The 15617-nt window shown below is 40.7% G+C and overlaps 1 protein-coding gene across 5 annotated transcripts in view; it reads right to left on the bottom strand.

The window, feature by feature from the left end:
• Positions 1-10711: 10711 nt before the first annotated feature.
• The window catches only part of DSE (dermatan sulfate epimerase), an 81096-nt gene continuing 76190 nt past the window's right edge, over positions 10712-15617 (bottom strand). For all 5 annotated transcript variants that reach the window (XM_072831420.1, XM_072831412.1, XM_072831428.1 and 2 more), the window contains 2 exons: positions 15367-15574; positions 10712-13368 (listed from right to left, as the gene is read on the bottom strand). In XM_072831420.1, the coding sequence (XP_072687521.1) occupies positions 11607-13368; positions 15367-15574 (1970 nt within the window). In that variant the 3' untranslated portion in view covers positions 10712-11606. The remainder of the gene's footprint in view (positions 13369-15366; positions 15575-15617) is intronic.

Here is a 15617-nt window from a genome sequence, read left to right as displayed (position 1 = left end):
TTTTCTCTCTCTTTTGTGCATTTCTTTTTTCTTTTATATTAAGCTTCCTTTGAACTGTTTACAGGAAAATAGAGCCGTCATTTCAAGATAAAATAAAACACGGGGATGTCTTTTAGTCTATGTTATTTTTTAAAGTCTGCTTTGACAAAAACATTTTTTGCTTGCTCTTTTCAGCTTCACAAGGTTGAAGGTAAAAGTTGCAGTGAGACTTTAATAGTTTTGACATGATGATGCTCACAGCTCAATAGTTTCAATTATTAGAATGTGGCATTTTAAACATTTCAAATAATTAAAAGCAAATATTAAAACTTTGTATTTTGCGCTTCATGAAGTAGCCCATAATAATTGCTGGGTATCTCTAGTCCCATTTCTTAACCTCTCTGAGCCTCGTTTCCAAATTCATATAATGGGCTGTAACTTGTATCTTCCTTATTTATATCCTTACTGCATTGGTGTGCAGATGGGTGCAAAATTCTTCTCTCTGGGTCTCAGTAAGATGGCTATTATTACCACTGCTAGCCAGTATGCTTTAACATAATAATGGTGTAAACATGGACAGGGCAGTGTGTTCATCAGTTGTTACACATTTTATAAAATAAGCCTCCCATGTGGGCTCTTTGTAGCCTATTTCAAAAACAGAACTTATTTTGTCATCCATCCTTCATTCCCTTTTTCTTCCTCTGGCACCCAAGTTGTTGTTGTTGTTGTTATTATTATTATTATTTTAAGTGAAAAATGACCTCGCTGAAGCAGTGAATTCACAAAGGTCCTCTCATCATCTACGAGACTTTTAAAACATCCACTAAGCAAGACAGAAACTCTAGGAGAGAAAACATGTAGTAACTTATCCCAGCTACTCCTCTCGCCAGGTTTTCTCAGGAAGTGGGATGAACTGGTAGATCCACCCCCCCCCCCCCGCCCCCCGCACTGTCCCAGGTGCCGCAGCGACTCAGCTGCACTGGCCTGGCCTCTCTTGCTGGAATTGCACAACGTTGTGAACTCGAAAGGCATTCTCCTGGGCAATTACTGAAGCTTAGCAACAGTCTGTTGACTACTGGTGGTTTACAGCATCCCACACAAACGTTGTGTTATTTTAAGTTGGGCTTTGATTTGGCATCGGGGCTTTCTGCCCCACTGGGGACCACTGCGTGTATAACAGCCTCGAGCAGCTGCATGGGCGCCCTGTTAACCTCTGTCTTTCTCCTGCGCCCTGTCCTGGAGGTGGACTTTTCGAACCACCACGTAGCCCAGAGATGGCAGTGCTGAAACAGTGCTAGGATGAGCACTGGGTGTTATACTAAATGTTGGCAAACTGAACTTCAATAAAAACAAAAAACAAAACAAAACAAAAGAAACAGTGTTAGGATCCAGTGGGAGCATCTCTCAGGGCCAAAGTTCACTGCTACGTGGGAGGTCTATGACGTGAGCTCACCATACCGGCTGGAGCTGTCCAGGGGAAAGTCTTCTGAGACACGGTTGTCTGTGCTCCATTCATGTGTTCAGTCTGGCAGTTGGTCAAGTGTTTTTTGAGTACCACGTAGGTGCCAGGCACTGTGCAAGAATCATGTACATACAACGAGCAGGAGGCCCGATCCCCGCCCTCAAGGAGTGTGGTCTGGTGGGGAAGTCAGAGTAGTGAGTTTTGTTTTCTCATTCTAAGGGTCAGCTACCCAAGGGCAGTCTTCAATAGCAGTAATGTTGTGAGTTGTTATTGCAATTTGTGTTTCAACTTTGATAACAAGCTCTGTAAATGCATCTTTCAAAAATAATCACATTTTCCTTTTTTCGGTCCTTTTTCTATCAGGAACAGAGCTTTAAATACATACCAAGAATTCTCAGAACTCTAATAAATGGCATGGATCCATCCCTCTGTCATTAAAACAAATTCCTTAGAGAGTGGGATGAAGGAGCTAAGAAATCAAGATTGTCTGCACAGGAAGGCAACAAATTTCATTTATTTCCTGGCTGTCTCTTATCCTGAACAAGATTAAAAAGCAGTAAACAACACTTCCTGAAAAGTGAAAAGTAGAGAAGACTGACAAGATGTTCCCTTCACAAAGAAAAGGTAGTTCCTGTTATTACACTTCCTTTGAAAGAAAACGAAGGTGCCTAAACCAATGGAAATTTTTTTGTTGTTGTTGTTCAGAAAATAATTCCTAAATACATACTAAAATTACTTTTCATTGTTTAATTTGGAAAGTGTGGGCTAACTGAAATGTTTTTAGAAGCTCTTACCTTAAGAAAAACCCCCTTAGGGGCACCTGGGTGGCTCAGTCAGTTAAGCATCTGCCTTTGGCTCAGGTCATGATCCTGGGGTCCTGGGATCAAGCCCCACATCAGGCTCCCTGGGGCATCTACTTCTCTCTCTCCCTCTGCCCCCACCTCAGTGGGGCATCTACTTCTCTCTCTCCCTCTGCCCCCACCTCAAATAAATAAATAAAATCTTAAAAAAAGAAAGACAAAAGAAAATTTCCCTTAAACCAAAGCCTCAAAGGCCCATCCCAAATCATTAACGTTTCCTTTGGGACCCACCACTAAAATCATACGATCCTTCCATGACAAAGATTGCCCCATAACTAACTTCTAGACACAGCATGAGGAACAAGCAGCAGCCTTCCCATTCAGATGGTACTTCAACTGCTTGAGTTAATCAAAATGCCCATCCCATACCATTGGTACTATTATTTAAAAGTCAGATTAAAAAATTAAGGGGAAAAAGGGGGCATTACCTTTCTAGTCTTGTTTTCCACCACCCTCCATTATACACCCTCTACTCCAGCCACTCCAATCAACGTGGAGTCCCTGAAACACACAGGCTGAAAATAGAAAGGGCAGGAAGACTTAGACAATTTCCAAAGTTTATTAAGGGACAGTCGGGGGGATTGGGGCAGATGCATGGGAGGCAACTGTGCTCTTCTATAGTCTATGGGACTCAGAGGCACATACATCCTGAAGGCCCCTGGATTCATCATCTTTGATCTACATACTTCCACAAAACATCTATCCATCCCTTTGGTCACATGCTTTGCCTCTGAGCTGTGCCTTAAATATTCCCTCTCTAGACTTAGTTTTGGAACTGATTATCTCCTATCTATGGAAGGAGACAGACTATGGAAATGGCTTCTTATCTCTTCCCCACTGAGTCCATCCTCTATGTTGAAGCTCAAGTTGTCTTTCTAAAATACATTTCTGATTATTTCAAAAGAAAATCCTTCAATGGCTCTGCACTGCTTGCAGTGATTTCCAACTAGAGGGAATCCTCTTGCTAGAATGAGTTTATGGGAAATAGGGGCATATCAGCGCCACCTCGAGGATTTTTTGAAACCACACACACCTACACACACAGATGTGTGACATCTTCACCTCCCCTCTTTCAAGTCCTCTTAGCCCCCCATCCGCATATCCCACCTGGTGAAAATCACTGCCATATTGGATCAGTAATGGGCATTGTTGGTCTCCCTCGGTTATCCTAAAACATGAAAAAGGCTGAGGAGCCTTTACTGCAGAATAACGTCCAAATTCCTTAAGATGCTATACAAAGACCTCTTTAAAATTCTCCTAGCTTTACATTCCAGTCTTATCTTCAACCAGACCCCATTTCATGCCCTAGGAGCCAACAATGCCAATCTGGATGAATTCTTGAACGAGACTTGGTTTTTCATACTTCTGTTTCTTTCTGCTGTTCCATTTAGTTGGAATGCATTTCTCCCCTTACACAGCTGGTGACTTTCCATTTAACCTTTAAGAAGGCACCAACATGAACTATTGGGACTTCATCAAGATAAGAAGCTTTTGCACAGCAAAGGATACAGTCAACAAAACTCAAAGACAACCTACAGAATGGGAGAAGATATTTGCAAATGACGTATCAGATAAAGGGCTGGTTTCCAAGATCTATAAAGAACTTATGAAACTCAACACCAAAAAAACAAACAATCCAATCATGAAATGGGCAAAAGACATGAACAGAAATCTCACAGAGGAAGACATAGACATGGCCAACATGCATATGAGAAAATGCTCTGCATCACTTGCCATCAGGGAAATACAAATCAAAACCACAATGAGATACCACCTCACACCAGTGAGAATGGGGCAAATTAACAAGGCAGGAAACCACAAATGTTGGAGAGGATGCGGAGAAAAGGGAACCCTCTTACACTGTTGGTGGGAATGTGAACTGGTGCAGCCACTCTGGAAAACTGTGTGGAGGTTCCTCAAAGAGTTAAAAATAGACCTGCCCTACGACCCAGCAATTGCACTGTTGGGGATTTACCCCAATGATTCAGATGCAATGAAACGCCGGGACACCTGCACCCCGATGTTTCTAGTAGCAATGTCCACAATAGCCAAACTGTGGAAGGAGCCTCGGTGTCCATCGAAGATGAATGGATAAAGAAGATGTGGTCTCTGTATACAATGGAATATTACTCAGCCATTAGAAATGACAAATACCCACCATTTGCTTCAACGTGGATGGAACTGGAGGGTATTATGCTGAGTGAAATGAGTCAATCGGAGAAGGACAAACAGTATATGTTCTCATTCATTTGGGGAATATAAATAATAGTGAAAGGGAATATAAGGGAAGGGAGAAGAAATGTGTGGGAAACATCAGAAAGAACAGAACAGAACATGAAGACTCCTAACTCTGGGAAATGAACTAGGGGTGGTGGAAGGGGAGGAGGGCGGGGGCTGGGGGTGAATGGGTGACAGGCACTGAGGGGGGCACTTGACAGGATGAGCACTGGGTGTTATTCTGTATGTTGGCAAATTGAACACCAATAAGAAATAAATTTATTATTTAAAAAAAAAAAAAAGAAGGCACCAACAACTCTATCTTCAGCCAGAGCCCAGGCCTGGATTCCAGGACCAATCAGGTGTTTAGAAAATATACAAGCTCCCGACTCACCTGCCCCTAGTAATTCCTCCCGCAGCTGGCCATGTCTCATATCTGCCACTCCATTCTTCCACCTGACTTTTCACCTCAAAATCCGAGTCTTTGCTACAACCTATGAGGGCGGGTATGATCAGATCTTGTTTCCCAGCATCCTCCCCTCTCCCAATCCACTCCAGCCACACTGGCCTCCTATTTTTGAAACACCAAACACATACTGATGACAACAAATGCTGACACCAGGGCCTTTGTAACTTCTGTTCTCTCTACCTGGAATGCACTTCTCCCAGAAATCTTCCTTCCTTTTAAGTGTTTGCTCATATGTATCACATCTGAAATAGCTTTTTATAGAACAGTACCAGCTCACCATCACTTTTCATCCCCTCCCCTTGCTTGTTCTCCATAACGCTTATCACTACTTGACATATTGTATTTTATTGTGGTTGTTGTCATTCGCCTCTCCCCCTCACCCACTCACATCAGAATGTAAACTACCTGAGGACCAGGTTTTATGTTGTCCTCTGGCAAATCTCCAGTTCCTAAGAGTACCTGGCACAGAGTAGGTGCTCAGTAAATGTGTGTCATTGTCATTCCTACTTATCAACTCACCTGAAAAGTGATGTGGGGCTTCCAGTTAAACATACTGCATTCAGTATGAATTTATATCTGTTCCTTCCTGAAATGCCACTAAATTGACATAAAAGGATTTTTTAAAAGATTTTATTTATTTATTCATGAGAGACACACAGAGAGAGACAGAGGCAGAGACACAGGCGGAGGGAGAAGCAGGCTCCATGCAAGGAGCCTGATGTGGGACTTGATCCCGAGTCTTCAGGATCACGCCCTGGGCTGAAGGCGGCACTAAACCGCTGAGCCACCTGCTTTATTGAGCTGCTCAATAAAAGGATTTTTAAAAATAAAAAGGAGCATGGTACTGAGGGCCTCGATAGAGCCTACCCTGACCACCCTATTTAAAATTACACCCTCCCTAGGGCACCTGGGTGGCTCCGTTGGCTCAGCGGCCAACCTTGATTTCAGCTCAGGTCATGATCTCAGGGTCCTGGGATCGAGCCCTGAGTTGGGCTCTGTGCTCAGGAGGAGTCTGAGTCTGCTTAAGATTCCCTCTCTCCCTCTCCCTCCTCCCCTCTCCCCCATTCTTTCCTTCAAATAAATCTTAAAAAAAAAAAAAAAACCACTGCACTCTCCCCTTCTCAATCTCAATTTCACACACCAGTACCTATTTATTACCTTTTAATAGGTCATGTAAGGTACTTATGAATTATGCTAAGTTGTCAGACTCATCCCTAGAACATAAGTGTCAAGAAGGCAGGATCTTCATTTCATTAACGTAGTATTCTAAGTGCTAGACCAGTGCCTAGAACTAAGTGGGTTCTCAAAAAAATTTTTTTTGTCGAATGAATGGATGGGGAATAGAACAAGACTGTGCAGCCGAGAGAAAATGGATGAATGGTAACTAAACAGGAGGCTGAAATCCAAGCCAGCAAGAGAATGGGGTTGCCATCAATGGATACAAGCCAGTTTGCTCTGCAGAACTGCAACGAAGCTTGGGAATTGGCAGCAGGTACCTCCGTCAGGGGGGATGCAGCTGGAAGCCGGAGGTGGAACTGCTGCAGGCAGAGCATACTTTGACTCCAGCAGAACAGGAGGCTTTGACTACCAGGGGAAACTGAGAAGAGGGATTCTGGATTAAAGACACAGCACAGCTGCGAGTGGAGATGCTGTACTTAATCAGAGGGTAAGTGAGACCTCTAGGCCTCTTCCTTCCTGCGTGCTTTGAGAACACGTGCAGCCAGGCCGACTGAGTACCTCCCTCTGCAGCATCCCACCACTGAAGTCACCGAAGCAAATGGAAACTTTCTCCGATTAACATTGCTCTGTCTGGGAGAAAACTCAGTACCATTTCGGAGGTCATGGAGTCATGCCTTCACAATTATGAGGAAAAGTTATTTCCAGCCTACACTTGTTGGTTAAATGATAGATCAAGTGAAGGACAGAATAAATATTTTAAAAAAGATTTTTACTTTTTTATTCATGAGAGACACAGAGAAAGAGGCAGAGACATAGGCAGAGAGAGAAGCAGGCTCTGCGAGGAGCCTGATGCGGGACTCGATCCCAGGACCCCGGGATCACGACCTGAGCCTCAACTGCTGAGCCACCCAGGCGTCCCGAGAATAAACATTTTTTTTCAGACATGCAAAGGGGTAAGATGTTTACTGCTTGTGCGTTCTTCCTCAGAAATCTGAGAGAGGAGATGCTCCACGGAAATGATATATTAATGAAGAAAAAGGAAGCACGGGATCCAGGAAACAGAAGATTTAGCCAGCAAAAGGCATAGAGAATCCTCAGAATTATGGGGAAAGGAGATCTGAGGACAATCAACATACGAGGAGGGCTGGCCCCAAGAACAAAAAGAACTGCCCGATTACATGGAGGTGTTGAACGGAGTCTGATTTCCACTCTTATTGGAAAAGTTTGGGGATAAAATGAAATTGCTTAACAACTGAGCAAATTCAAAAAAAGAAATAGCCATTAACTTTGGGGAAACCAAAGTTCTACATGCAAGGAAGTCAGATAGTACTCTATGTGCTCTAACCTGCAAGGCCTACTTACCATAGTTATAGCATTTAAATACTGAATACTGACTTAACCAAAAACTATAATAGCTCTGTTAGAAGGCTGGGGGTGAGTGAAACAGGTGTGGAGAGAGGGGAGGTGGATAAGAGAGCTAAATCCTCTTGGTAACAAGTTTTGGACCTTATCACAAACAAGGGCATGATGGATGCCACAGCTAAAACAATCAGAAATTGGTGACTTCTGGAAAGCACGAATTTAGAGTGTGAAAGGAGAGGGCAGGAAATGTTTAAAAATACAAGCCTTTTTAATAATATTTTACTTTTTCAATCAGGCATGTTTATAACTTAGGAAAAAAAAATCTAAACCCAAAAAAGCAACCTCCAACACAGAGAGGGGAACTATACAGCCAAGAAAAACAAGAAAGTTCTGATGCAATTTGGACCTTTATTCTTCACATGGTGATGTGTCTTATTTAATAGAGTCTGAACCGATTAAAATAGATGACCAAAAATTAAATGTTTAGATTATGTAGTGGATTGTATGATTTCTCAGTTATTTCCTGAGAAATGTCAGTAGCTGATTGGCGTTACAGCATAAAGCAGATATCTAGCTAAAACGCTGCTGGAAAAGTGTTATCTTTGCCAGTAAGCTACATAAGCTGCAGAAACTGACTTCTTCTCAGCACAGACCTAAAGACAGAAGAATCTACCCAGTGAGTTTTGCCAACAAAAATGAAATAAGCACAGCAATAAGCATGGACAGGAAGTGGGAGACCCTATTTCCCCACCTGCCAATTTTGGAGATTCAATCGGATTATCTCAAGTTCCTTTTTTTTTTTTTTTTAAAGATTTTATTTATTTACTCATGGGAGATGGGGAGAGGCAGAGACACAGGCAGAGGGAGAAGCAGGCTCCATGCAGGGAGCCCAATGAGAGACTTGATCCCAGGACCCCGGGATCACGCCCTGAGCCAAAGGCAGACATTCAACCACTGAGCCACCCAGGTGCCCCTCAAGTTCTTTTTTTAGTACTAAAGTTCAAGTCGGACCTTCACACGCCCCATCCTGACCCCTTATATTTCCTGAATTAATCATCTATGGCATAGATGACCATATGTCCCAGTGTTCTCAGAATAGTCTTGGTTTATATCTGTTGTTCACTTCTCCTTTAACTCTAAAAAGTGCCTAGTTTAGATGATAAATTACATGGCCTTTCTACCCATGATCGTATCCATTTTAATCTTGTCTTATATTTCTAAGGAAAAACATGAATTTATTTTTTGACTTACAAATACAACATTCCACCATTTGCTTTCTCTGAAAAATTTGTGGAGAAATCTCGAACTCCTTTGTGGGTGGTTTGTGAACTATCAACAATGTTTTTAAAAACAGAATAAATATAAGGTAAATTTTTCTTTTAAAAATCAGTGGGCATAATATTCTGTTAAAAGCATTAAATGTGAAATTTTGCTACTTCTTTAAAATCATGGCTGAAATATTTGTGGAAGAATTAATTCAATATCCTAGTGATATAATAAATTTTAATGATTAAAACAGTCCCAGAGTAAGGTCTTCCACTTGACTTTATTAACAATTATAACAACAATGATCTCAAAAGACTGTTCGTAGCAGATGAGATGTCTCATCCATCATCCTGACTGTTTAGAAGCTAAGGAGTTACCAACCAGGGAATATATCCCTTCTACTGCACAGACAAGCTCTGTATGCTAATAATTCCCAAATTTTCTTTACGGCTAGGACTAAGAGCCCTGCCAATCCCTTGAACAACAGCTTACATATTATTCAGGGAACTTGAAACACTCCTTTCATGGTGAGCAGCACTGAAACAGATTCCGTAATTGATTACTCACTTTACAAGGAAGATTTAACATTTTTTGGTTTTCTGGAAGATACAAAGAGTTCCTTAGTTTAATTCAAATATGATATAAAACATGTCTCATTATAAAGAGTTGTGCTTCCTTTCAGCATTTTTTTTAACTTAACCACTTAAGTCATTGCCTGTGGAAATTTCTTTTTAAGTGAATTAGAGGTCCAATTGGAAGAAAAAAAAAAACATTTAATCAATTTTGTTTCAAAGATCCATGATTATCATATTTTTAAAAATTAAAGAATGAACTAACATGTTAGACTGCAGCATGCTATGATGACTAATTTACTGTTTGCCCTAACCTAATGAAAACAAAAGGTAAGCTGGATTTGGCACTCACTTGCACTTTCTATCCGTATTAGAAAGCATGCCTTGAGTTTTTGGATCTGAGATCAGGTTCGCTTTGGTAGCCTCAAAGAGCAATTTTCCCTTTTTTTCAAAATTTGCTTTTGATCGTTTCAGACAATTCATCTTCTCAAATGAGAAAGAGAAGAGAGGAATGTTGAATGAGGTTAAGTAAACGGAGAATCTGTCACATAAAGCAAGTTTAAATCCCAGTAACAGCATCCATCCTTCCTAGGACAAACGGAAGCATTATTCTTTTGAAAACATTATTCTTTTAAACAGTGTGTAATGACATCCTCCCTAGAGACTTCCTCCACAAAAGAAGAAAAAATACTTCCCCTTAGAAGTCATCTTCTAGATGCCAAGCGTAAAGAGTGAAGTCAAAACTTGTGTTTTCTCTGTGTAAGAAGGTTCAGAATTAGAACTGCAAAAAGATGTTTCTAAGGGTTTCCTTATGCCCATTTTCTGTCACATACTGGTATTTCCACGAATATAAAGGACTAATTAAGAGAAAATATTGCCATTATTACTTTAGACCTACAAATCAGCGAGTGTGTCCTTACTAAACTTTGAGCCAAGTGTATTTTCTGGTTTCAAGGAAGTCTGCAAGACTCAAATATATGGAATATAAGTTAATTTACTCTTACGTTCCCTATAAGTAGGTGACTTTCTTCTGCTGAAATATAAACCGTGGAACATGTTCCCAGCACTCTGTGCTCCTGTTACCACCTGAGAACTTGCTTGACAAGACCTATGAAGATTTTATGTCTTTAATTACTTAAATATCAGAAGTTGGCTTTTGTTTTAAATGTTTAAACTATGTCTAGACAACTAAAAGGTAAATAAGCAGAGAAATTACTTCTTTCAATTCAAACACTACTTAACAAATTTAATTAATGCGTGCCCAAATAAACAGTTCTCTTCAAGGATTTCAAAGCTGTTGCAAATGTGTTTAATGTAATAGAACAAAGAAGAAAGACTCTATAGATAAATCATAATTACGATGTTTATTTAGCAAAATAAACTTAACATTTTCTATTAAAAAAACATAAGAATCATATCCAAATTTTAGCTTCCCAATCTTCTTTGGTATTGAAATCAATGTTTGGGATATAAAATATTTCATTTTCAAGTTGAGCCACTGGCTCAACTGTACAACAGTTTTCCATATGTGGAAAATTAAGTTACCTGTAATTGTCTTACTTATTGAACAACCAACTGATGCATTATGTGTCTGCAGAGACCAACATCAAGGAAATATTCACTCACTGATATGTTTTTCTACTGAAAATATATTTAAAAATTTTAATGATTGTCTGGCATCATTTTATTGTGCTGTCCGAATAGTAATCCAATATGGAGATCCTGTTTTCATTTAACTAATGAACTACTCGTCAAGAAAGTTAACACCACCATACCAGGACTTAATAATACTTATTTTTCACCATGACTACACCATTTAAATTTTTTCTGAATTTCTCAGCACTGTGTGCTTCAGTCTTTTCCATAAAATAGTATCTGGAAATTGCTAATAGCATTAAATTAATATCAATAAAACCCAAATCTATCTAAATCTTTTCCTTAAAACCAGACTTGTTGTTTCTTCTGAAGAGTAGTATTATGTGTACCACTAAATTAGCCACGCCAAATACTTCCAGAAACACCATGGGACAACCAAGCTACTCTTATTCCTCTGATAAATCTTTGCCTTTCCAATTCTGATTTCTCCATATCCCTGGCTTCTTGTGTGAAAGTATCTTCTCCTTAATTTGTTAAAAGGAATCTGAGATTAAAAAGTCCAGTAACAAACTAGGGATTTTTTTTTTTTTTTTTGCATAGACTCTTGTGACCACAAAATGACCAAACAATGTATAGCTTTAGTGCTAACACTGTGATTGGGAACAAGAAGAATACAACCACAATAAAATACAGCTATCTATTAGAAGGACTGCATAAAGACATCTTTGGCCATGCAGGCTCTGGGCCCTCTGGAAATAAGTCAGTTGCATTGCCAACATGACAAAGAAAATAGCAATGTTCAGGATCAGGAACAGTCTGGTGTAGGAAGATGACAGCGACGGGGCTCTGCTGCGCGTTGTTGTCATCATCCGGGCCTGTCCAAACCGGCCTTTCAGGGCACCACCGTTTTTGTGTTTCTCATATGTCACATCTGCAAAGTCTAAAAGGTCTTTCATTTCTTCATCTTCATCTATGGGCAGTTCTTTCTGTGCCAAGATCTGAGCTTTCTGTCGAATCTTTTTTTCATTGACTTCAATCTGTGCAAAAATATCAGGGACGGCGTCCACAAATTTATAACGTTTGCCTACCCTTCGGTTTTTCTTTGACTTGCTTTGCTGCTGCTGCTGCTGCTGCGATATGGCAAAAATCCTATCAATGGCCTCCTCCGTCTGCCTCTTGTCTGAAAACCTCAGCAGGCGCTCGGCAGTCTTTCTAAAGCTAGCTGTGTTGCGGACCCGGGACAGGATCTGCTTCTCCAGCAGCTGGAACACGGGCTTAAAACGCTGCAGGTTCTGTTCCACCACAGTGGCATAGTCCTTCACCTCCGGCATGGTGGTGCTCTTGATGGCCGAGCTCCGGTCGAACAGAATTTTCTGACGATCTGCAATGACCTGTGCAAAGGCGGATTGTCCCGCGGTCTCTCCGCTCCAAAGGTAAGTGGCGTAGGCATGCTGGCTGGTGGCTATGAACACGTCCAGCTGCTGGGCGTCTCCGTGGACGCTGAAGCTCTGAACATCTACCGATGGCCCTATGAAGAGGTAAGCTGTCCTGGTGATGGGACTCCGGAGGCGCACGGTGACATTCACATAGTTTGTCCCATTGTAGGGATAGCCCCGAGGGTACGTCACTGAAGCCAAGGTTGCTTTCTCACTGTAGCCAGTATCGTCCATCCAGTACATTTTGTAGAGACCGTCCCGCTGCCTGATGAAAGCCCCGTGGACCCCATCTACCACTGTCTCCTCGAAAGGGACATCCACATTGTGGAAGAAGCTTGCTGCCGTCTCCAGAGGACTCTTGTCTCCCAGGTGTATTTGGTCCACAAGGAGAAGCAGCTGTGGATGCAGGAGGAACAGATTCCTTTGAACATTCTTCAGATTCAGCTGTGGGTTATAAGCTCCCACGCCTTCTCCTCGGATGAAAACCACTCCGTTTTTCTCCACTGCTGCAACCACCCTCCCCTGACAGCTGGCTGCCAGGTCATGCTTGTATTTAGACCATTTTGAAGAGCAGTCTTCCGTGACCTGACCCTCCCAAGGAGAAAAGCAGCTCTTTGACACAGCTGGGGAAAACATCAAAACGTTGTTGAAGAAGGTGTACTTTGGCCCATAGAGAGCCTCAGTAATGAAAGGTACGCCATTGGGAGCAAAAGTAAATGAGTTTTGATCAGGATGTTCATGCCCTGCATTAAAATTTCTCCATCCTTTGATCCAATCTTTGTATTTGTTTCTGTGGACAATGTCATATATTGCACGGCCCCCAAGTTTTCCCGACTTGAAAGAAAGAAAAGATCTGTTGATTTCTGCGGGCAGGGCACTTCCGTAAGTCACAACACCCCAGTCTTCAAAATAATGCAATGTAGGGGTGCCAAAATCCGGAGGTGGAACAGATTTCAAGCTGGCATCGTACCTGAAAGGATTAGTTTTTCAAAATTAAATGGTTTTCTGGTGGAAGTTAAAATAACCCGTCAGTACTGTTATGCCACTTTGCACTGTGGCTGGAGGAAACACCACAAATGATACCCAGAGTGCTGGCAGTGGCTTCTGGAGGAGGGACACGTCTGGAAAACCCATGGATGAGCATGCATGGGGGAACACCCTTCGTGAGGGGGAGAGGAGTCTATCTTCATTACCTGTGATCCTTGGGTTTGAGCCTGAATGACTGTTGCCTCTAATCACCACATGGACCTTCTTCACTTAATGATTTCAGAGCTGCCATCCGAAGGACCGGGGCTCACAGAATTACACTTCTAAACTTCTAGTCTAGGGGCTCCTATTCTTGAGAACCCCATGTTAGGATCTAGACTCTAACAAGCCTAGACTTGTAAGGAAGTATTGTTCTGTGACAACTGACACTGAAAGCTTGGTAGAGTACTTTTCGCCCTCTAAAAAATTAATTTTAATAGAATTAAACTTCATATATTAGATAAAATTTACTGCTGATACCACATCTAAGAATATAAGTGGATAAAATTCAAGAAACTACTAATACTGGGAGATTATAAGTGTGGCTACTACTGCCTACCAACAACCACAGGCTTTGTTTTAATCTTCAGATGATATCATGGACTTTGGACAAAAAAATGGCCTCTCATTTTTATTTATGACAAATGTTTATTATTAAATTTATACAATAGTTAACATTAAACTTCCGCAGCGATTAAGAACACAGGTTTCTGAGTCAGAGAGGGGCCCCGAAACATGATTATTTGCTTTTGATGATTTGAGATAACATTCAGACAGGTTTAGATGATTTCCTCAAGGGAAGAAAGGCAGGCCTATACTATTAGCTCTTAGATACTTCTCTCTAAAATGAATCAATCACCTATGGTTAGTATTACTGGTGTTTGATTTTGGCCGTTTTGTCTGTTGTTCTACGGTCTCAGGCCATCAGAAACTGTGTCTCTACTCAGGTCTAGTTAATAAGGTTGGCTTAATTATTGTGATTTAACAAATCCAGACACAAGATGAATTGGCCATACTTCTCTGTGGTCAGTTTGCATATTCCTATGAATGGCAGACTTTGAACCAAGTTAGACTTAGCATTAATCTGACACCTAGAGTCAGATTTATAGAACACTCCTGGTTGTTTATTTAGGGTAAGTGAAATCAGTATTAAATAATTACATCACACCCCTAACAGGAGTCATGAATTGTTATATGTTAATATATCTACTTCAACTGTAATAGTTTTTAAAAATGCTGGTTAATTATAACCAGTTATAACTTTATTAGTGTTTTTGTTCTTAATTGTTTAAACTAGAAAAAAAATTATGATGAGAAGCAAATCAAACCACAGAAGCTTATTTTGGAATTGAATACGCATTTCAATAGCTTGAAAAGACATCAAGGATTAATGAGTAACCAGTTCCCTGTAATTTTTATTTTAATTTATTGGATGCCAACAATGTATTTGGCAGTACTTTAAAAAGGAGACTGGCTTCTCTTTCTGGGCTTAAAAGATTAAGGCAGAAAAAATTACATGGTTCTTTTATTATCAAAGTGAAACTGTCAAATACTGTCAAACAATTTTACACAGTTTTGAAAATTCAGTAACAGTTTTGTTATTAGAAGATTATAATGCTCCATTTACTAAAACAAAACATTATCCTACCTTTATTTATTTATTTCTTTGGTGTGATTGTCGGAATAACCCAGTCTAAATTTTGTGCTTTTTATCTTTATGTGATCTCAAAAATGATGTAAGTTAAAACATGCACATCTATGAAAGGAAATGTCTCTAGCAGAGTGTCAAACGCTGTGACAGGAATTAAAACTGCCAGTGCTGAGGTGGCATATGGAGAAGGGATTACAAAGTGTCTTAGTTTTTCTATTTTTAAATGCAGAAAACTAGCACACTGTACCTCTTGGGACAATTTCTTTTTAAAGATAGCTCAGCATGTCCTACCAGAGAAATTCTGTGTGAAGAGTACACCAGCGCTGCCCTTTGGATGGTGTCCCTGGACCTTCCGTCACACGGTTCCTCCTGATTTGGTCAGCCAGCCAGTTACCACTGCCGTTACGCATGACAAATTTATCCAGGAACACTAATTGGCTTTCTGGACCATAAAACCAGTTGTAATTTGAGTCTGCAATAGCCACAGTTCTTTGAAACCCTAGGGAAGGAAGTTTGACAGAATTAAGATAAATTTAAAACTG

The sequence above is a fragment of the Canis lupus genome, chromosome 1, assembly GCF_048164855.1.
Source record: "Canis lupus baileyi chromosome 1, mCanLup2.hap1, whole genome shotgun sequence".
NCBI lineage: Eukaryota > Metazoa > Chordata > Mammalia > Carnivora > Canidae > Canis > Canis lupus.
The sequence above is the reverse complement of the archived record's forward strand: the minus strand, read 5'-3'. Positions and strand labels throughout refer to the sequence as shown.